The sequence below is a fragment of the Hyperoodon ampullatus genome, assembly GCF_949752795.1.
Source record: "Hyperoodon ampullatus genome assembly, chromosome: 3".
Taxonomy (NCBI): domain Eukaryota; kingdom Metazoa; phylum Chordata; class Mammalia; order Artiodactyla; family Ziphiidae; genus Hyperoodon; species Hyperoodon ampullatus.
Window position 1 is genome coordinate 165,836,855 of NC_136916.1, and position 23,532 is coordinate 165,860,386.

Here is a 23,532-nt window from a genome sequence, read left to right on the forward strand (position 1 = left end):
TAAAGACAATCATGGCTCTGGGAGATGATTACAATCATTTAAGAGAAACAGCACATGTACACACAGGACCACACTGTAAGGCAGTAATGTACCAAATATCATCCAGGTGATTCGGGAAATTTATTCTGACATGCAGTATGAGTTCAAAATTTGGTTTCTTGGAGAAGGTGAGATTTACCTGCAAGACTACACCTGAAAGGGCAATAAGTATGCAGAGCTGTCTTGGAGAAAGAGAAGAATGCTCCGAATATTCCTCTCCCGTTATATATGCCTAGAGATCTCATTCCTGACTGGGCATCCCTTGCTGGGAGCTTGGCTACGGTCACCCTTGAGGTGACCAACCCTGGAATGCTGGGGATGGAGCTTATAGGATCCAGAAGTGACAGATGTGGAGACAAGGTTTAAACTGGACAGTAAATTTACCTACAGCTTCAGGTGCAGAAGGAGTGGGTAACCTGAATCTAATGAGTTTATATAATTCCACAGGTGAACAGAAAGATACTGGTAAAAGGCATCCCCGCCCCCAAAAAGCCCTGTGGAAAGAAGCCCTCTGAAATGGATGGGTCTGTTTAGAGATAGTATCTTGCTTTATGGAGCTTCAGGGCAAGCTTTCAGACTTCTGGTTTACCCCTTCTGTGGGGCCTCTAAGTGCTGCAAGCCCTCCGACCCCAGCAGAATTGTGCAAGTCTCCCCACCAGGCACAAGTGAGCCGGGAACCCACTGTAACAACATAAAGTAGGGCCTCCCCACAAAGGCTGGCTGGTCACGAGGTTTCTAGCTCTAAAACATATTATAATAGTATTTAATAATTCTAATACAATTACTATTAAAATAAGCATAGACTGCTGGAGTCAGAGATCATCTAGCCCGTACACATCGTTTTACACAGCTAGGAAGTGCGATCCAGAAAGAGAAAGTGACTTGGGAAAGGGAGCACGGCTAATCAGGACTAGTGTCAACATTAAAAAAAAAAAAAAGCCAGGTTTTCAGACTCCCAGAACAGTGCTCTCCCAGACTGCATGCTAGTACTTTCCAAAATAATCATCATCACAATCAGTTCTTCAGACTTAGGAAGAACTTCAAAATAGGCAGGAAGATTAAACCACAGCAGTTTGTATAGGTGATAGAAAGCAGTTCTCATGATACATCAGATTTATTATAAGTCCACCCTTCAAACTAGAGTGTGATAGGAAACCAGCTTAGTCATCAAAGTGTCTCAAGTGACTTGAACAAAGCATGGCACGCGGGAGCTCCAGCAGCAATGGATGACTGAATAGTGAAACATTCCAGCTTATCCAGCCTAGGGGAAGGAACTGAATGTTTTGCTTTTTGGAAGATGGAACCTGGGAATCCACTGGGGGCCTCTGGAACAGGTAATGAAACCATGAAGAATTCCATGGTCCCAGACAACAACCCCATGAGGTGAGTTCAGCAGATGAACTGGCCACATCATGGCTATTTAATAAGATGAAGAGCAGGTATCCTCCACTTAGACATGGAGGGAGAAAGACACAGGAGAGGAAGTAAATAACTTGCTCATATCATTCAGCCACGTGACTGGCATAGGCATGGAGACTTGGACTGAAATCATAACCAAATACCTATCACAGAACAAGCCTATGACACGGGTAACGGTTTCACCTCACAGCAGTGCTAGGTATTAATTTCTCACAGTTGATGACACTTTACACACACTTTAAAAATTGGAGTTTTATACAAATGAGGCAGGGCTCAATCAAACAAAAAAAAACCCCAAGCCGTTTCCCATTATTTCCAGAATAACAACTGACGAAGTCCTCACTACCTAAAACTCAGAACATGGCAGAATCCTGGCTGCCAGTGGTCCTGAGCCAGGGGCGATGTTGCCCCCCAGGGGACACAGGACAATGTCTGGAGACATTTTTGATCATCAGAAGTTTGGGGGGTGGGCAGCCAGTGCTGCTAGCTGCTCTTGGCAACTGGTGGGTAGAGGGCAGGGATGCTGCAAACCATCCGACAATGCACAGGACAGCCTCTCACAACAAAGAATTCTCTGGTCCCAAACATCAACAGTGCCAAGGTAGAGAAACCCTGGGTTCGATTTCAAATCACAAGGTTACGCTGAGTTTTGAGGTAAATATCATGATGTATTCCCCTAATTCAGGGAGATTCTACCAGCCTCACTCATGGCGAATCTCAGGTAACGGAAGAATAAACTATTTCTGAAGTACTTCCTTAGCGCCCAGTAAACCGAGTTAAATATCTTCACTGATTAAGTTCAGAGGCATTTTCTCTCAGTTTCCTTTATTGTGGATGCTGACTTAAGGGCCGCAGAGATTCCGATGGGGTCGCTGCAAGCACAGGCCAGCTGTTTGTCAGTATCTGTGGGGGGACAGGAAGCAAAAGGGTGCCTGCAGGACAGAGAGGAACCTCCAAAGGTCTCAAGCAGAGCCAATCAGTGACTCCCATCTGCTGCAAGTTTTATGGGCAGAAGTTGCCTTGCATTGGGAGTTGCAAAAACATTGGCTCCGAGGAAGAAGCACACATCCACTTTCTTTTTTTTTTTTTTTTTTTTTTTTGCGGTACGCTGGCCTCTCACTCCTGTGGCCTCTCCCGCCGCGGAGCACAGGCTCTGGACGCGCAGGCTCAGTGGCCATGGCTCACGGGCCCAGCCGCTCCGCGGCATGTGGGATCTTCCCGGACCGGGGCACGAACCCGTGTCCCCCGCATCGGCAGGCGGACTCTCAACCACTGCGTCACCAGGGAAGCCCTCACACATCCACTTTCTGCTATCTGGCCGCCCCTGGTCTCACTTCTGGTTCACCGTGCTTCTTCGGATTCTCATACCCAAACGTGTGAAGCATGAGCGGAGAATGGAGACAGTGGGAATCGCTATCAGCAGCTTGCGGGTAGTAGCATTTCACTTAAATGGCTGTTTGCAGCGAGCCTGGCGGTCTCGTAAAGGAAGAGGGAAGAGGAAAGGAGAACAGGCTATTTGTCAACGGGTCAGGGCTAAAGGCCAGCTGAGGAGAGGGGTGAAACCAAGAGAAAAACCATGATATACGTTTCTCCAACTTGGCCTTCCAAAAGAAAATTGTGGGTTTATCCAAATGTTGCAGTTGGAAAATCAGAGCTATTAGACGGAAAAGGTCATCTGCTGAGCAGGACCCACTGTTGTAAAATGCATCACCTGCGAAAATGCTAGCAGTCATCATCTGCCAGGGAGTCTAGAATCAAGGCCACATGTGGCCATACTCTGCTCCAGGGATTCCTAAGCACAGGAAGCCTGCCTAGGTGGCCTCAGAAACCTCAGTGCCTGGGCCTGCACAGGGGAAGGGCCAAAGGAAGGAACAGGTGTTAGAGCGTGAAACGAGGTCTGTTTAAAAGAAGTGTTCTGCTGCCTTTATTATTATTAATTACTATTATTATTTTGTGGCTGGATTCTTTTTAATTATTATTGTGATAAAATATACATAACATAAAATTTGCCATATTAACCATTTTTAAGTGTACAGTTCAGTGCACTGAGTACCTTCACATAGTTGTGCAACCATCACCACTATCTATTTCCAGAAGTTTGTCCTCATTCCAAACAGAAACTCTGTACCCAGAGTGGTTTAATATCACTACCTCCTGGCTGCCCCTCATCTCAACCCCGGGTAACCTCCAATCTCCTTTCTGCCTCTATTAAGTTTAAGTGGAATCATACAACACTTGTCCTTTCGTGTCTGGCTTGTCTCTCTTACCATAATGTCCTCAAGGCTCACCCATGTTGTAGCACATATCAGAATATCGTTCCTTTTAAAGGCTGAATAATATTCCATTGTACATATAAGCCTTGTTTTGTTTATCCATTTGCCTTTGACAGACATTTGGGTTGTTTCCACCAGGGCTGCTTTTTATTTGTTTCTTTGTTTTTTTGTTTTTTGAATTTTTTCGCTGCGCCGCGCAGCACGTGGGATCTTAGTTCCCCCGACCAGGGATCAAACCCTGCCCCCTGCATTGGAAGCGTGGAGTCTTAACTACTGAACCACCAGGGAAGTCCAGGGCTGCTTTTTAAACAGGATGATTTATGGATTTGGTAGAGCGCTGGTGCTGGTGAAAGAGGGTGAAGAGTACACTCAGGTTTTGTCTGCCACTAACTCCCCACGTGACCTTGAGATCCACAGGAGTCTCAGGGTTTTCACGTATAAAACTGAGGAACTGAAATGGACCAGTGATCTCCAAAATATTTTGACCATCATCTATAGTAAGGAATAGTTTTCATTATGACTGAGTTTACACAAACCCACATACATAACTGAAACAAAAGTTTCACAAAATAACATTTACCCTCCTATGTGCAACCCACTCTGGTATTTTCTATTCTATTATTTTTCATTTAAAAAAAAAAAGAATGGTTGTAAGCCCTACATTGATTTCACAACCCATTAGCAAGTGGCAACTCATGCTTTGAAACATGCTTTGAAACACCCTTATTTTAAATTACTTTTTCCCAAATTGGTGTTCCTTGGAATATGTTGGTAAGTGTGTCCCCCCAAAAAAGTATCTGTCTAATAAAGTGCAGAAAAAGATCTGAATTAGCTCACTACAAAGTTATCATGAGCTGCATTTCCCAAATTTATTGGCCATGGAAAACGCCACACATATTCAATAGGAAAGTCCTAACATCTCTGGAAACTGTTCACTGTAGTACCTGTTTGGGGAAACGAAACTGGGTGGTTTTAGGTTCTTTTCTGCCCCACCTTCTATGACGCGGGACAGTAATTCTCAGCATGATTTTCCTGGTGCACGCTATAGAGGGAGACAAGCACCCTTCACGGTAATGCTTTATCTGACTCCCAGGGTCATGCCATTCATCTATTCACATAAACGTTTGAAAGAAAATAATAGACTTTATTTTTTAGAGAAGTTTTATGTTCACAGCAAAAAGTTCCCCCAACACACACAGCCCCCTGCACCATCAAGAGCCTATATACTTTTTAAAAATTCCTTCTAGTGATTCTGACACCCCACCTCTTGTTCCCTTAATGCTGATGTAGAGGCTTCGTTAAAACTACATCTTCCAGGACTAATTGCAAAACAGCTCAATGGTCTAGCACATTAATATCAATTGATTCTCTCAAATTTAGTATCATTCCTACACCTTTTTATATTACTGAAGATGTCTTTACTTGTTGCATTTTGCCACCCAAGTAGTCCACTCAACTTGGCACATATAAGCCAAAGTGACCAGGAGAGCTTTATCATTTTCAACAATCTAAGTCTTGCCTTAGCAACTATACACTTTCACAGCACTATTTTGATAGTTATTTACAGTTTAGTTTGTATATATGTGGGTCAACCAGAATTAGCCAGGAATTTTCAGAAGAATCTTCACTTGCTTATTCTGTACCGAAATAAAGTTAATTCTGTGTCTTTCATCCATTTTATGATTTCAATATCAAATAAAGGATGCTAATTACATTTATTCATTTGATTCACAAATATTTACTGGGTTCATACATACTGGAGGTTCAGGTCAATAATTAGTTTTTTAAAAAGAATGTTTACAAAATATATTGCTTTAACAACCATGACCAAAAAAACTTAACCCCAAAAGGTAGTTAGCTCTTGTCAGTTCTCCGTACAAACATATTTTTTTAAATTACACATAAAAAATGATTAGAAAGATGGCTGTGTGGCCATTTATTCCCAAAGATGACAGAGTATTTAAGCAAGCTTAGAGGGAAAAACAAAACCTTAATGATCTCTGAGAATGGAATTCATCGGCAAGGCAAGTCCTTTTTTTAAAAATTTTAATTTGTTTCTACTGAAATTGAACATATGGCAGACACTGATTTTCTTTCCTTTTCTTTTTTTTCTCTTTTTCTTGGCCACGCCGCACGGCACGTGGGATCTTAGTTCCCTGACCAGGGATCGAACCCGGGCCCTTGGCAGTGAGAGCGTGGAGTCCTAACCACTGGACCACCAGGGAACTCCCCAAGACAAGACTTTTAATATTGAGAATGTTGAATTTATTTTTATTAAACAGTCAGTATAAATAATCTCCCAAATCATAAAACTCAAGTGACAAGTTTGAGCAAATATCGCATGATTCTCCCCCACCTCACATCTACATTTGCTTTTCTATTTTGTCTAAAACAGAAGTGATCCTTACACAAGCATGGAGTGCGCACGCACACACACACACACACCCCACGGCCCTGACTCACTTCCCTCTCCGTTTCCCTCTGCGGTGCCCTCCTCCATGCACACGAGTCAGGCCCCTCTCAGCTGCCTCTCCACCCCGCTCCCCACCAAGCCCCAGGGATCTCCCTCCAACTGTCTTTGTTCCCTCCTCGCAAGCTGTTTCAGACCTTCATCTCCAAAGATGTGATCTACTGCAGGGGCCTCTGAACTGCTCTCACCTCCATCTGTCCCACCCTCATTACGCTACAGAACTGAAAATGCCTTTTTTTTTTGTGGTACGCGGGCCTCTCACCACCGTGGCCTCTCCCGCCACGGAGCACAGGCCCCGGACGCGCAGGCCCAGCGGCCATGGCTCACGGGCCCAGCCGCTCCATGGCACGTGGGATCCTCCCGGACCGGGGCACAAACCCACGTCCCCTGCATCGGCAGGTGGACTCCCAACCACTGCGCCACCAGGGAAGCCCTGAAAATGCCTTTTAAAAAGCAATGTGCCAGGGCTTCCCTGGTGGTGCAGTGGTTAAGAATCCACCTGTCAATGCAGGGGACATGGGTTCGAGCCCTGGTCCGGGAAGATCCCACATGCCACGGAGCAACTAAGCCCGTGCATCACAGCTACTGAGCCTGTGCTCTAGACCCCGCGAGCCACAACTACTGAGCCCACGTGCCACAACTGCTGAAGCCCACGCACCTAGAGCCCGTGCTCTGCAACAAGAAAAGCCACTGCAATGAGAAGACTGTGCACCGCAACGGAGAGTAGCCCTCGCTCACTGCAACTAGAGAAAGCCTGCGAGCAGCAACGAAGACCCAGCACAGCCAAAAATAATAAATAAATAAATTAAAAATAAAAACTGATGTGCCAGTCTTCCTTTCCCAGGCTCACCCCTCCAACTATCAGATACTGGAGAATATTTCCATAGAAGGAAGCGACCACAAGGTGCCCAAGTTAAGGTGGGAAGAGCTGAGTCTCCGGAGTCACAATAGGGAGAGACTGCCGGCTCAAGTCCCAGCTCAGTTGTTCACGAGTGACCTGGGTGACCTGCCATTGGCAGGCACAGGACTGCCTCTCTTAGCCTCAGTTCTCTAAAATGTAAAACAGTGATCAAATCAATCTCATCAGATTCTTATAAGAATTAAGACAGATTGCATACATGATGTCTGTTAATACTAAGCCTGGTACACTGTAGATGCTCAATAAATGCTTGGTTTTCTGCCTTGATTTAGGGTTCAATGCAGGAGGAACTAATTAAATTTTAAATTCTTTATATAGGCATACTTCGTTTTATTGCACTTCACGTGATTGCATGTCGCAGATAGTTGCATTTTTTACAGATTGAAGGTTTGTGGCAACCCTGAATTGAGCAAATTGATCAGTGCCATTTTTCCAAAAGCATTTGCTCACTTTGTGTCTCTGTGTCACATTTTGGTAATTCTCACAATATTTCAAACTTTCTCGTTATTATTATATTTGTTACGGTAATCGGTGATCTTTGATGTTCATACATACTATGACTCACTGAAGACTCAGATGATAGTATTTTTTATCAGTAAAGAACTTTTAAGTTAAGGTATATACATTGTTTTTAGACATAATGCTATTGCACACTTACTAGACAACAGCAGAGTATAAATATAACTTTTATAAGCACCGGGAAACCAAGAAATTCCTATGACTCACTTTATTGTGATATTCCCTTTATTGCAGTGGTCTGGAACCAAACCCACAACATCTCCAAGGTCTGCCTGTAATCCTATAGTGCTAAAGAGCTCACATCCATTACATAGTTTTTTTGTAGAAGTTTGGAATATCGGGTGGAAAGAGATATTTGCTTGACTCTGCATCAAAGAGTTGTATTAGAGAAATTCACGGTGCTTCTCCTATAACTTTGACTTCAACAACAGTGATGACAGAATATTCCGCATCTAAGAGGGGAAGGTAAGAGGGGGTTAGAAAGAGGGAACTTCAAAGGGCTTAAATAATAAAATTCCATTGGAGTTACCATATGCCCCACCCTGTCTTTCTCAAGAACAGCCCATTACAGAGCTTGAAGGAGGCACTGCTCAAGTGAGGGGGTCCTCAGAGTCAGGCCATGATCTATGGCCAGAACACCTCCTGCAGAATCTAGGGCCTGTGGTATCACCTATCTGTGAGTTCTGAACACAGATTTTCAAGTACAAAGAATCCAGATCATCTTTTAGCAGGGAGGGAGGGAGAACATTTGGGTGACTTTCTTCTTGAGGGATGAAAGGGCAACAGTGAGATTTCCTGGGAGAAAGAAGCAAGATCTGGGGCAGGGGGGAGACGGGCTTTGTTCTCATCAAAGAAGAAAAGAATGTAGGGGGAAAAACTAATGAGTTACTGCCAAGAGATTTAAACACGGATTATGTATCTGGTAGAGAATGCACACAATTGAGTGTTTTGGCCGGCCTGCGGTGAAAACTTTTCCCATTATGATTAGGGAAGGGGGAGCCCAAGTGCCTGTTCTGCAGTTAAGTGTTCAGAGGAAGTTTCCTTTCAGTAAGGAGCAGAGGGAGGCTTCTTTTCAAAGGGATAATGAATGAGACAAAGCGAGAGCGATTCCTGGCTGGCACCACCTTACACGCATTTGAATTTTCTATGGCAGCTGCAAAATGTTTAGACCTCTGACAACATTTGGTGCCTTGGAGTCAACAGTCTGGAATTTATAACCTTTCCATCACAGAGTCACCTGATGGGTCTCTTAGGCTTCAAGAATGACCCGGTCCAAAGAGTCAGGCTTTGTGATACCCAGAGGTACACCAGGGCCTTGGCAGACAGATGGGGAAGGAGATGGAAGGCCAGAGACACCAACACTGCAAACCCGCTAAATTATCGTCAGAGGGAAGGGATACAGAGTGAGCTGCCCCCCACCCCATATGTCCCTTGCCTCATGACAGTAAAGGGAGGGAGGGCATTACAATTATTCCGGGGCATCCCTGAGCAACTAGAAGAATAGGTTTGCACTATTCTCATAATCTGCACTCTGCTATCTAAGGGAAATCATTGATAAATATCTATTGAATAACACCTGTATGCAGGGTTAAAGCACAGGGAGAGAGAACTCTAAAAGAATCCTGGTTTTCACAGATCTTAAATCTAGTGGGAACTATGGAAGATAATATATAAAAAGATGCCTTACAATGCAAACCAATATTTAGGGGCCAAATTGGTATGCAGCGTGTGTAAAAACAAGACTATACAATTACCAAAAGAGAGTCTTGCGAAGGTGAGGAAGGAGAAATTAAAATGCATTGATTTTCCATGGGCCAGGCACAAATGCATTTGATACAGCCCTTTACTTAATTTAATACCCAGGGCACCCCTGAGACAGGTCTTCTTTTTTTTCTTCTATTTTTTTGGCCACGCCACGCAGCATTTGGGACCTTAGTTTCTTAGTTCCCCAACCAGGGATCGAACCCGCGCCCCCTGCAGTGGAAGCTCAGAGTCTTATCCACTGGACCGCCAAGGAAGTCCCAAGATAGGTATTCTTAGGCCACAACAGGAATGACAAAATGTAACTTGGCCAAGATCATACAGATAGGGAGTGGCCCAGGCAAGGTTCTAACCCGCATCTTTCTGAGACGTACTGGGATTTGCTCTAGGCCTGGTTTGATGGTGGTCAGCCTGCAGGAGCTGGGAGGGAGCCTGGGGATAGTCAAGTGGGGCTCTCAGGCTGTGCTCCCTGATGTGCCTTGTTGCACATGAGGAGCTGAGGCCCAGGGAGGCAGAAGGACCTGCCCAAGGGCACCAAAGCTCATCAGATACAAGTCACCTTGTGTGACTTCTGGTCTACCACAGGGCAGGATTCTGACAGGTGGGGAGGGTCGGGGATGCCAGCACCCCACTCTGAGACCTTAAGGTCTTTAGCTCTTTTTCGTTTTTCTGCTTTCTTGCTGTTGTTCCAGACTTGCCTCTTCCTCCTGAGGACGTCACAGCTGCTGCACCCATCCATCCGCCTGCAGGACCAGCTAGGGTCCATTCCCCAGCAAGTGTGGGCGGACGTGAGGCCAGGCAGGGGGCTGTGGGCCTGAGGAACTCACCAAAGCCCATCAGAACACCCACTTCCAGTGGTTTTCTGCTGGAAAGTTTAAAAGGGGGGGGAATCTCTCTATGTTCCTCAAATTCTCTACAAGCAGAAAAGGAAATGGGGGGGGAGGGGGGAGTCAATTTCTAGGTCAAAGGAATCCTAAGATACTAAACTCTGCTCTCTTTATCATTTAAAAAAATCATTTCACTGAAAGTCCCACAGTTGCAGAGGGAAAGGGACAGGGAGAAGAGAAGAAAGAGGAAGAGGAAGAGGGGGAGAGGGAGGGGTGGAGGAAGAGGAGGAAAGGGGAGGGGGAGGGGTGGAGGAAGAGGAGGAAAGGGGAGGGGGAGGGGAGGGTGGAGGAAGAGGAGGAAAGGGGAGGGGGAGGGGAGGGTGGAGGAAGAGGAGGAAAGGGGAGGGGGAGGGGAGGGTGGAGGAAGAGGAGGAAAGAAGAGGGGGAGGGGAGGGTGGAGGAAGAGGAGGAAAGGGGAGGGGGAGAGGGAGGGTGGAGGAAGAGGAAAAGGAAGAGGGGGAGAGGGAGGGGTGGAGGAAGAGGAGGGAGGGGGAGGGGGAGGGGAGGGTGGAGGAAGAGGAAAAGGAAGAGGGGGAGAGGGAGGGGTGGAGGAAGAGGAGGGAGGGGGAGGGGGAGGGGAGGGTGGAGGAAGAGGAGGAAAGGGGAGGGGGAGGGGAGGGTAGAGGAAGAGGAGGAAAGGGGAGGGGGAGGGGAGGGTGGAGGAAGAGGAGGAAAGGGGAGGGGGAGGGGAGGGTGGAGGAAGAGGAGGAAAGAAGAGGGGGAGAGGGAGGGTGGAGGAAGAGGAAAAGGAAGAGGGGGAGAGGGAGGGTGGAGGAAGAGGAGGAAAGAAGAGGGGGAGGGGAGGGTGGAGGAAGAGGAGGAAAGGGGAGGGGGAGAGGGAGGGTGGAGGAAGAGGAAAAGGAAGAGGGGGAGAGGGAGGGGTGGAGGAAGAGGAGGGAGGGGGAGGGGAGGGTGGAGGAAGAGGAGGAAAGGGGAGGGGGAGGGGAGGGTGGAGGAAGAGGAGGAAAGGGGAGGGGGAGGGGAGGGTGGAGGAAGAGGAAAAGGAAGAGGGGGAGAGGGAGGGGTGGAGGAAGAGGAGGGAGGGGGAGGGGGAGGGGAGGGTGGAGGAAGAGGAGGAAAGGGGAGGGGGAGGGGAGGGTGGAGGAAGAGGAGGAAAGGGGAGGGGGAGGGGAGGGTGGAGGAAGAGGAGGAAAGGGGAGGGGGAGGGGAGGGTGGAGGAAGAGGAGGAAAGGGGAGGGGGAGGGGAGGGTAGAGGAAGAGGAGGAAAGGGGAGGGGGAGGGGAGGGTGGAGGAAGAGGAGGAAAGAAGAGGGGGAGGGGAGGGTGGAGGAAGAGGAGGAAAGAAGAGGGGGAGAGGGAGGGTGGAGGAAGAGGAGGAAAGAAGAGGGGGAGGGGAGGGTGGAGGAAGAGGAGGAAAGGGGAGGGAAGGGTGGAGGAAGAGGAGGAAAGGGGAGGGGGAGGGGAGGGTGGAGGAAGAGGAAAAGGAAGAGGGGGAGGGGAGGGTGGAGGAAGAGGAGGAAAGAAGAGGGGGAGGGGAGGGTGGAGGAAGTGGAGGAAAGGGGAGGGGGAGGGGAGGGTGGAGGAAGAGGAGGAAAGAAGAGGGGGAGGGGAGGGTGGAGGAAGAGGAGGAAAGGGGAGGGGGAGGGGAGGGTGGAGGAAGAGGAGGGAGGGGGAGGGGTGGAGGAAGAGGAGGAGTAGGAAGAGAAAGCCACTAAACTCCTACTTGTTTCCTCTGAATGTTTTTTTTTTCCACTCACTTTTATTCTTGCCAAGCTAGATGGGGGTGGGGGGTGGTGTGTGTTGGCGGCGGTGGGGGGGCGTGGGGGGTACTAAGTGTGTTACAGAGATATGGGTGGCTAACAGACTTTGACCAAAACTTTCCATTTAAAGTAGATAAACATACCGTATACATGTCTCTACTTGGACTATTGTGATTAAGCAACTCAATCTAAGAAGATAAGGATTAAGAAATGTGTCTAAAGGGTTTATGGATGCTGTCTCCAGATGAATGAAAAATCAGCAAGAGTTAGCAATCAATGTGGGATTAACGTGTGATGCTTCTCACACTCTTCCTGCACCTTTCACATACACAGCAGAGTCTCAAAGATGGTTTGACAAATAACGCGATGTGGCCCTTATGTAAGAAAAAACAAAAGGTTAAGAATGTGACCAGAGACCGGCCCAAAACATGTGATACCACAGAATAAGGACAGGGGTTTGGCTCTTCCACAGAGATTTATACAAAGGGTGGGTGTTGCCCTCGTTAATTCTGTGGATAAACAATAGGAGGAAGGTCTGGATGATTTGATGGACAGCTTTGGAAATGATCTTCTGCTTGGCAAAACACCACAGTGATAATTTTCTTCACACGGAAGGAAATGCAAAGAAGTGTCACTAAAACAAGAGAGGTAATTATAGGGCAGGAATCAAAATACTGGGTGACACAGAATGAAGAGTAACTAAATTAGTCCCATTATGGCCTTGAAATCTGGACTTAACAATTTCAGGAGAAGAAGCTGACCTCTCATTTCTGAGTAACAAAGCCATGCATACCTTCCCTGTGTTTTGTTTCCAACCACACTGTGGGCTTGGAGAATACAAACACCACGCTACCAAGTGATATTCCATTACTCTCCTGTGCTGGCAGCTCAACAGACTTAGAAACAGAACGTTGCAAGAGCTAGAAACAGAACATTGCAAGAGCTAGAAACAGAACATTGCAAGAACTGGAAGGGGTGACCTTGCAATTCTCCCAGCAATAATTAAATCTCTTCAAGGGACCCTGGCAGCTGGGCATCTCAATTTGACTAGCATCCCAAGAGTAGCTGGTTCACACACTACCCAAACACTTACCCACCCAAACAGTTACCCATCCACTCAAACACTTACCCACCCAAACAGTTACCCATCCACCCAAACAGTTACCCACCCAAACAGTTACCCACCCAAACAGTTACCCATCCACCCAAACAGTTACCCACCCAAACACTTACCCACCCAGTTACCCATCCGCCCAAACAGTTACCCACCCAAACAGTTACCCACCCAAACAGTTACCCATCCACCTAAACACTTGCCCACCCAAACAGTTACCCATCCACCCAAACAGTTATCCACCTAAACAGTTCCCCACGCAGTTACCCACCCACCCAAACATTTACCCACCCAAACACTTACCCATCCAAACAGTTACCCATCCACCCAAACAGTTACCCAACCAAACAGTTACCCATCCACCCAAACAGTTACCCAGATCCTGGTATGTGTCTGGCATTGTCAGATGCTGTTCTGTTGGAGAGATCTTTTTGAAGTGCCCCCAAATCTTTCTTTCTATAACTTCAACCCACTGGACCCAAATTCCTCCTAGCAGAAGTTGAAGACAGCTGGCATGCTGATCTTCTGAAAGTATTTTCTCCAGATCACACATTTCCAGCTCTTCCACCAGACTCACCGCTTTTCTCATTATCTTAAAGTCCCCCTCCCACCTGGTCAGAGACATCGCAGTGAGGTCTGGTCTACACTGAAAGTGGGAATTACTGGTCATCATATCACTTGTTCAAATACTCACCTTTTATTAATATAACCTGAAACTACTTACACTTTTGACCAACATTAATTCACAGCTGACGCACTTATAGTACACGAATTCTCCCCACCCCCATTCTTCCTTCCTCAAATCTTTTATGAATGATGGGTTCCACTGTCTAATCTAATTATATGAGGCCTCGACTTCTTAATCCCCCTCCTTTTCAGTCTATAAAATCCAGGAGTGTTTAGTGTAACCAGAAGTTGGAGAAAGAGGAGTCTTAGAAATGGCAGTGGTTGGTTTTAATTTTCTATGGTGATGAAAAATTTGCCGATTTTTAGACAACTAATGAGAACCTACTATATAGGGAACTGTCCTCAATGCTCTGGGTGCCCTAAACGTGAAGGAAATCCAAAAAAGAGGGGAGATATATATGTGGCTGATTCACTTTGCTGTACAGTAGAAACTAACACAACATTGTAAAGCAACTATACTCCAATAAGAATTTTTTTAAAAAATTTGCCGATTTTACCCTGCTGCAAAAGCGAGTGTGCAGTCTGTTGTCTCATGTTGTATATGACTGATTGCATGCGTTTTTGACAGCTTTCATATTTCTAACATGTAGATCAATTTCTCCCCCTCTGAGAAGGTGAGGGGGTTGACAAACATGCAGAATGCAGGTCGGCCCCTAAGATGCTCTGACCAGGAATCTGCCAGGTCCTCTGCTGGCTATTTGGAGATGCAAATAAACAGGAAGCAAATCGGTAAAGACCCTGGGCTCCTGCTGAGTCCATCAACACTTCAACTTTCTAACCAGGAATCAGGGACACAGAACCCCTTTGTTATCCATTATCTCAGTAGTTAGATCAAGAGAAATTTATCAGTAGCAGATTTAAAGAGATCCTAACACTTCTGCTGACAGAATACCAACCAGGGACTGAGGGCACCCCAAGAGTTCAGAGGATGAAAAAGAACTCAGCTTGGCTCTCTCTTGGCCATGAGTTTCACTCCGCACCTGAGTAAAATAGATATTATCAGCCCGGCTGCTTAAACATTCAGCTTTCAAAGTGAGTGTGAAAACAGGATGAAATTGGATGACTGGGCACTATATTCATACAATACACCTAGTACATAAGAGCTCAAAGATAACAGAGACTATTTTCCATTTAAATAAAATAACGGAGGATGAAATGAGGATGAAATGAGGATGAAATGTACAATGGACAACATACTGCAGGCAAAACGCTGAGGTTAAAAATATCCCGAGATAGGGGCTTCCCTGGTGGCGCAGTGGTTGAGAGTCCGCCTGCCGATGCAGGGGACAAGGGTTCGTGCCCCGCTGCGGGAAGATCCCACATGCCGCAGAGTGGCTGGGCCCGTGAGCCACGGCCGCTGAGCCTGCGTGTCCGGAGCCTGTCCTCCGCAACGGGAGAGGCCACAACAGTGAGAGGGCCCGCGTACCGCAAAAAAAAAAAAAATATATATATATATATATATATATATATATATATATATATATTCCGAGACCAACTGAGAAAATAGAATGGAAGTCAATAGACAATATGATTTGATATGCAAAGAAAATCATAGCTAACTCATGAATTTTTTTTTTTTTTTTTTGGTACGCGGGCCTCTCACTGCCGTGGCCTCTCCCCCTGCGGAGCACAGGCTCCAGACGCGCAGGCCCAGAGGCCATGGCTCACAGGCCCAGACACTCCGCGGCATGTGGGATCTTCCCGGACCGGGACATGAACCCGCGTCCCCTGCATCGGCAGGCGGACTCCCAACCACTGCGCCACCAGGGAAGCCCTAACTCATGGATTTTTAAAACTCACACTAAATGAGCATTGTTTTTTATATATCAGAGTGAACCCCTACAATTGTAAGCCTTTTCTATGATGTCTCCTCCAATTTTTTAACAAAACAAAGTTTGTACTTCAAAGTACTATTATTAGAAAATCTTGTCATTCAATCCCATATTCATTTTACCACATTAATTTAGCACATCCTTCAATATATTTAGCACAATGAAGCTTCACACTGATTTTAAAAGGTTTTTAAAATTTAAAAGAATATTGTCCTTTAAAAAATTAAGCATAATGTTGAAGTTTAACGCATATGCTTTCAAAATACCTAATACCTCACCCTTTTTAATTACACTTACACAAGTAAGTGTATTGTATATGAGGAGCTTTTAAAAAACTATTCATGGTTTCCATCAAATATGTTGCTTACAAGTAAATACAAGGCGTGTAATGTGTAATAATGATGTAACTAATCTAAATCCTCACATTCATTCTTTATACTTGACTGAATTAAAAGTTGCAACAACACAACAATCTAACAAACCCCTTTAATACAAGTTAAAACTGATTTTATTGTGGCTTTGCAGTTCTTCTGCCAACAGTTAAATGCATACCACTTTGAATAACTGGAATGAAAGATGTCTTATAAGTTAAAAAATTATTGGATGTTATCCAAGCAATGAATAAGCTATTCCTTGCTGTGTACAAATTCAGCATTTTAGTGGGGGAATTAACATGGTTATGTTAACAAGCTTAACACTGTAAGGATTTTCTAATCTTTTAATTGTCTAAAAGGATGAGTTCCCTAAACACCCCACCTTCCCTACCTCCTCCCAACGCAATCCCCCATCTGCCATCATCAGGTCTCTCCTTTGGCCAATGCTTACTTACCTGGTAAGGAATCCCTGATGATTTCCTTAATTCAAATATATACTGACCACTCTGTACAATTTCTATATCCTTAGCAGTATTGTTCTGCTATGTAGGCATTTTTAAAAATTATAAAGAATAAGCTCAAAGCACATGAATAGGGCAGCAGGCAAGATAAAAATAAAACCTTTTGGTGAGTCAGCACTAAAATCAGCCATTTTCATTAAGACCCTCAATATCTGAAAGGCCAAAACCTTTGGAGAGGTCATTAACGTATCTTTTGTGGCTCATTAAACTGCTCTGAAGAAGCAAAAAGAAACATAAGGAGCTAAATGATAAGCTTAAATGTTCAGAATTTTCTTTAAAAAAAAAAAAAATAGGTGAGAGCAACAGAAACTTTCTTGAAATGTTTTAAACTTTAAAGTCTTCCAAAAAATAAATCTTCAGGCTTAGATCAGCAAATAAAAGTCTTATGGATTTTTCTAACTTTGTACATGTTAGGCTACAATACTTTATATAAAATATAAAATATGTTGTCATTATTTTTAAAGATATTTAAGCAAAAAGTGAAAGGTGCATTGGGGAACAGAAGTCCCCTCAATCAGGGTTTATGTTCCTCTAAAGCCCAACCATGGCTGCCCCATCACATAGACCATAGGCAGATAAGATGCTGAGATTTCTTTGGAGGTACCAAGGAAGCATAAAACTATAGTGGCTCTGGCTTCCAAATTAGGTATATTTTACTAAATTTCCCTTCTCTGAAAAAATGATCATCCAGGAAACTCTCTATAAACCATCCTGTTTGAGTCATCATAAAACCTGTTTCCGCCTATGGTGAGAGATGATTGAAACTTTTTTTCTGTAAACTGATTTTGGATTGGTGCCTATCCCGGAGAGGATGCTACATAAGACCCTATACATAACTTTTGAAAACAATCTGTTGTCATAAACATTGTCTTGGGGTGCCCACTATTTAAGGGGTATGAATTGAGTATCGTCAAGTTTAAGGGCCCCCACTATAAAGTATCAAAATCATAAAAGCCAAGGTCACCCACTGGGGAGCTGTTTATTTAACCATCAGACACGGAGAAAGATTAGAAAAGGGAAAATTCCTAAAAAGTTGGTGGGAGTGTAGATTGGAACAGAGTCTAAAATTGGAAGGCAAATTGGCAATATCTATATCAAAAGCATTAAAATATGCATATCCATTAATAAGAAATCCCACATCCACAAAAGAGGAGCATAGGCAACAAAACCATTAAACCAGATAATAGGACTTTTCTGAAGACGTATGGGCAAGAAACCCAACTCCACCATCCTCCCTCCTCTTTCCAGACCTAGAGTCTGAAAGTCACACTGGCAAAAGCTGGGAACAAAAAGAAGCTGATTTGGCATGGGCAGCTTGGCCTCGGGGGCCCTACCAAGCACAGTTGAGCGCCATTTCACAGAAATAGAGTTCCAAGAACTGTAAGAGCCAACTTACAGCCAAGCCCCTTGTACGGCTCAGCAGATCCTAGGGAGAATGAGGTAAAAGCAAGAGCTCCTGGTCCTCATCAGCTCTTCAGTTGTCTTGTAACATGACAGAGACAGACTCCAAATGGGTCAGGCAAACTGCTCAGCGATGTAGCGATTTTTACTTTCCATTACAACAAAAGGGACGTGGTTATTTTAAACTGATAAACTCAACCAGTCTGTGCATCGGGGACTGCTTTTTCTTTAACAGAAAAGTTACAGAGACAGTGCAGAGAGTTCTCACAGACCCTACACTCAGTTTGCCCAAGGTTAACACCTTAGGTTACTAAGGTACATTTGTCACAACTAAGGAACCAACACTGATATGTTATTAACTGAACTGCACACTTTATTCCTATTTCACTAGTTTTTCCCTAATGTCCTTTTTCTGTTCCAGGAACCTATCCAAGAGATCCCATTACCCATTTAGTCACCATGTCTGTTACAGCCTCTGGTCTGTAACAGTTTCTCAGACTTTCCTTGTTTTTGATGACCTGACAGCTTTGAAGACAATTAGTCAGGTATTTTTAAGAACATCCCCCCACACACACCTTGGGGACAAAACCTTGCCTAATGTTTTTCTCTGATTACAGAGAAGTTAGGGATTTGGGGGAGGAGGACAACAAAGGTGAAGTGATCATTTCTTGACATCGTTATCACAGGTACATCTTGTCAACTTCACATCACAGATGCTGTTAGCTTTGACCACCTGGCCAGGGTAGTGTTTGCCAGGTTTTCCACCATAAACTTTCTTTCCCACCCCCTTTCCACACTCTGCTCTTTGGAAGTAAGTCATTAAGTGCAGCCACTCAAGGGGTGGGGAGTTAAACTCCCACTCCTTGAATGGATGAAGATCTACATAAATTATTTAGAATTCTTCCGTATGGGAAATTTGTCTCTACGCTCATTCCTTTATTTGAGCATTTATTTATATCAGTATGGATTCACAGACATGTATTTTATATTTGGGGTTATATCCCAATGCTATGTTATTTATTTGTTGTTCATATAGTCCCAGGTTTGGCCACTGGGAGCAAATTCAGGGTGGTTCTGGTATGCTTTTTACATCCTTGTTTTCGGAACACTTCCTAACTTTCTGCTTCTCCATATTTTTATTAGTGAAATGCCTTACTTAAGAAAAGGGTTGTGGGCTTCCCTGGTGGCGCAGTGATTGACAATCCGTCTGCCGATGCAGGGGACACGGGTTCGTGCCCTGGTCCGGGAGGATCCCACATGCCGCAGAGCGGTTGGGCCCATGAGCCATGGCCACTGAGCCTGCGCATCCGGAGCTGGTGCTCCGCAACGGGAGAGGCCACAGCGGTGAGAGGCCCGTGAACCGTAAAAAAAAAAAAAGATTAGATCATACTGAATAGGGTAGTCCCCTAATCCAGTATAACGGATGTCCTTATAAAAAAGGGAAATTTGGACACGGCACACAGGAAGAACAAAGTGCAGCACACAGTGAAGATGAAGGCAGAGATCACAGTGATGCTTCTAACAAATATTCAAAAGGGTATACTGGAAAACAGGGGCACAAGTCTCCGTGTGGCAGTGTGGAGCATCATATTTGGACGTGAACAAAGTTTCGGGGTCAGTGTTTTCAGATGCTTCATTTTCCCTGCAGAGTTTCCAGCCACCTGCAGCTTGGTTCAGAGCACTACTTGCCAAGCACACCTGCAAGTACTAGCAATAGCCACCCATCTAGTATAATCACCATCTTCAGCATGCTAAGTACCAGCTCTGTGAAATCCAAGCGCTTGCCAGGTGCCCCTCACAGCAATCCTGCGGGGCAGACAGGTGATTCCCTGCATCACAGAGGACCCAGCCAGATCGTGTCAGGTCATCATTTGTGGTCCCTTTTTTATGACTCGCTTTGTCCCACTTCCACCTTCCCTAAGTCACATCCACAAGTGGCCCGATGGCTTAGAACAGAACTGACTACATCACTGTCAGCTATACGAATTATACAATCATCCAGCATTTAGGACCCTTAGTACAATTTTACACACTACAGGATACTGAAGCAAACTCTAAGCTTTCAGATGAAGGAACTATAGTCCCCGGGAAAGAGAAAGTGACTTGTTCTTATAGTTAAGACATGGAAGAGGCAGGCTGAAATCTGGTCTGTCTTCTCACTCCACATCCAGTAATCTTTTTTTTTTTTTTTGCGGTACGCAGGCCTCTCACTGTTGTGGCCGCTCCCGTTGTGGAGCACAGGCTCTGGACGCGCAGGCTCAGCGGCCATGGCTCACGGGCCCAGCCGCTCCGCGGCATGTGGGATCTTCCCGGACCGGGGCACGAACCCATGTCCCCTGAATCGGCAGGCGGACTCTCAACCACTGCGCCACCAGGGAAGACTCCAGTAATCTTTATGGAGGTGAAATCTAAGCTCCCGCATGGGTAGAGGCAGAAGCTTTTTTTTTTCCCCTCAGTCAACTGGGAGAAGAGGAACTGGATGTGACAGACTGGGATCTGAAGTTTTCGTTTGGAAATTATTTTCATTACAAAAGTTCCAGTTCATCTGCATTCTTATTCCTATATTAAAAAATCAAATGAAGTCATTAGGCTTAGGCCAGCTCATAAAGCCTCTCGCCTGAGTATGCATTCCTCTTGCAACCTCTAGAGCTCTACTATAATCCTTCAAATTATTAAATAATTACTGTGTTTCCCTTGGGGTCACATTTGGCAACAAAATACTGGTCTAAATGAACCAGTGATATGACCCAGTGAATAACGCTTATGTTCTTAACTTCTTAGAGGCAAAAGGATATGAAATACTTCCGAGGTACAAACTGGGAGAAAAGTGAAGGGTTTTCTGTGGGGTGTGGAGGGTGAGGGGTGCAGAATGACAAAGGAACATGAGAATCTGGGAATTATTCCAATAATGCGGGTCATCCCCTCCCCCATCAACCCTGCATATCAGTGAGTCTCCACTCCAAACCCAGTTTTCTCCCATTTCAGGAGTGGTTACGGCCACAAGGAGAAAACCAAGCATATGGCTCTGCCCTTCTGGACATTTCTACAATGCTGGCTGGGCTGCTTTGGAAAATCCCATTTTATCTCCTACAGCTATATGACCTCAAGTTGTCATTTCCAATAAAGTATGCTTCCACTGATTTTTATGAACACAGACAAAAGCTGCTACAACCTTTTTTGCCCCCAAATCTTTCAAGCCAACTGTAGTTGCTATGTAGGGTTATTTGTTTCTAAGGCAACAGCCCATATCTAAGTACTAATGGCCTGTCCTTTTGCCAGGCAACAAACAGCCTTGTGATGCAACTGCACCTGTCTCGGCTACGTGTTACTATGGAGATGTTGCCGTTGCTATGGCTACCATCACGCTAATCGCCTAGCGAAGGCAGACATACAGCAGTCTTCTCAGAGAGCCCAGCTGTTCCTCCCCGTCTCTTGCTGAAGACTGATTGTCTAAGGCCTGTGATGGAATGCTTCTCAACTGAGATGCACAAGAACTTCATTAATGCTGTTTCAGAGGATCACTTTGTGCTCCCTTCTGCAGAACAAACACCAGACTAGGGAAAGAATCCGCAATGACACAGACTGTGAAACTACCGACATCTATGAATTCACGCCTTTCCTCATTGACGTAAACTTGTAGTCCAAGGATCATTCTCTTAACTGAGTGGTGACAATAGAAACATCTCTATACGTTAAAGAAAAATAATTTTTTTTTGTAGAGTTGAGGGATAGATTTCAAACCAAAACACTATGCAAGAGAAAATCAATTTTAAAAACTGGTTCTGTTTTATATGGCTATTGTTTTAGACTCTAACAGTAACCTATTTTTTTTAAGTGACAGGTTGCATATCCTCCCCTCCAATTCTATCTCTGTAAAAATGGCACCCATGACCTCACTGTCTCAAAACAAATGGGCATGTGAGGCGCAATCCTAGTCTCTACTGTTCTTTGCTGTTTTCCTTGAAGAGGTAAACACCAAGTAACCACAACAAAACGATCACTCTGGAGCACCGTCTACATGGAGACGGGGAACGGCAACAACTCTGTGCATCCTTCAGTGAAACACTGGAGACACTCTGGCTTGGAGGATGGGAAGTTGGAATCGCTTACCCGGCGCATTCCTGGACTCTCATCCCTGCAAACGGCCACACTCTGAGATGTTAAAGCTGCCAACCTTCCTTTGTAAATGTTTCTACCCAGGAAGACATTATTTCACCCACCATGAAGGCTTCTGGAAGGAGACACATTCGTCCCAAGCAGCAGAAGCGGTAAGGTTTGCAGAAAAAACAATTGGATATGCCTCCAAGAATACTTAACTTCCTTCTCACTTATCTACAGTTATTTTTAAAATCATACAGCCTATTAAATTCGTTTCAGTGCCTGTCTCTGCCAAAATAATGCAACTTCAGTAGACAACAAACAAACCTCAAAACAAAAGAAGTCTGAATGGCTTACCTTTGATATGCCTGAGGAGAGGCGGGAGGTGTATTGAACACATTCGAGTGTGGGTGATAAGGTGTCTTTTTCAAAGCCTGAATTAGATTTTGTCTATACTCTGGGTCTATGCACCACAATGACCCTTTCCCGATACTCTGCAAAGAACAATAAAATACAAAAGTGATTAATACAGAGACAGTACCTACTGTGCAGTAAGTAGATGTATAACTCTCATCATAGTTACTTATTTTGAAAAGCCTCTCACTTCTTTGTTAACTGCCTGCCAGCCTTAACTACTGTACTATTGTGCTCTGACAACAGAACACCAGGCAGTGCACTTCTGTGTATTCACATTAAGTTTAACAAAATGAATATGTTATTTCCAGGTGATGTTGCTATAATAATATTGTAATTTTCATATCCTACTGACCAAAACCCTCAGTTCCCTTATTATTTTTCAGTGTCAACTTTGAAAAACATATGTATCCCCTTTAAAAAGTGAGTTTTAAATTTGTCAGGTATCAAGGGTTGAGAGAAAAAGAGGGCAGAGACACCCTCAAAACTCTGTCTCTGCTTTAAAAATTCGAGGGTTATGTTTTCAAACCATATTACATCGGTGCCACTTTACAAAAACAGAAAAGTAATCCACTTGTTTTTTCCTGCTTAACAAAAGAATGACATTTAAGCTTCAAATGGAATTCTGTAATGACCTTCCCAAAGAAACAAAAGAACTCAGGCAGCAGTGGTAAACCTTAGCCAGAATCCAGGACTTATTTTTTGATATCCTCCATTCTGGATTTTGCTCCAGACCTGAATCTTCAGAAGTCAGAAACTTTAAAATACAAATTTTATCAAACTGGTTCCATGGAAAGAGGGAGACTTGCTCGGAGGCCCACTTTCAGTTGGACGCTTTCGTTCTGGGCACACAGCATTTTATAAAACAAATGTAAGACCTGCCTCTGAGGCCCGCTGGATCTGGCGGCAGGCTGGTATGATGCGCAGTCACTGTTCTGACTGCTCGCTTTCAAGTGACCGAATGTACCCAAGCTGCTTGATAAGGTCATTTGTAAACATTTACTGATTTGGAGAGAAAAGAAGTCAAATTATATAAACCCACACCCACCCCAAGCTTCCAGCCAATGACTCGCTAATTTTCACA

The 23,532-nt window shown here is 44.8% G+C and overlaps 1 protein-coding gene across 1 annotated transcript in view; it reads right to left on the reverse strand.

Moving 5' to 3' along the window:
- Window positions 1-23,532, reverse strand: part of FOXN3 (forkhead box N3) — a 238,618-nt gene that overhangs the window by 158,908 nt on the left and 56,178 nt on the right. The window contains exon 3 of the mRNA XM_079701401.1: window positions 22,392-22,528. Within this exon, the coding sequence (XP_079557527.1) occupies window positions 22,392-22,528 (137 nt within the window). The remainder of the gene's footprint in view (window positions 1-22,391; window positions 22,529-23,532) is intronic.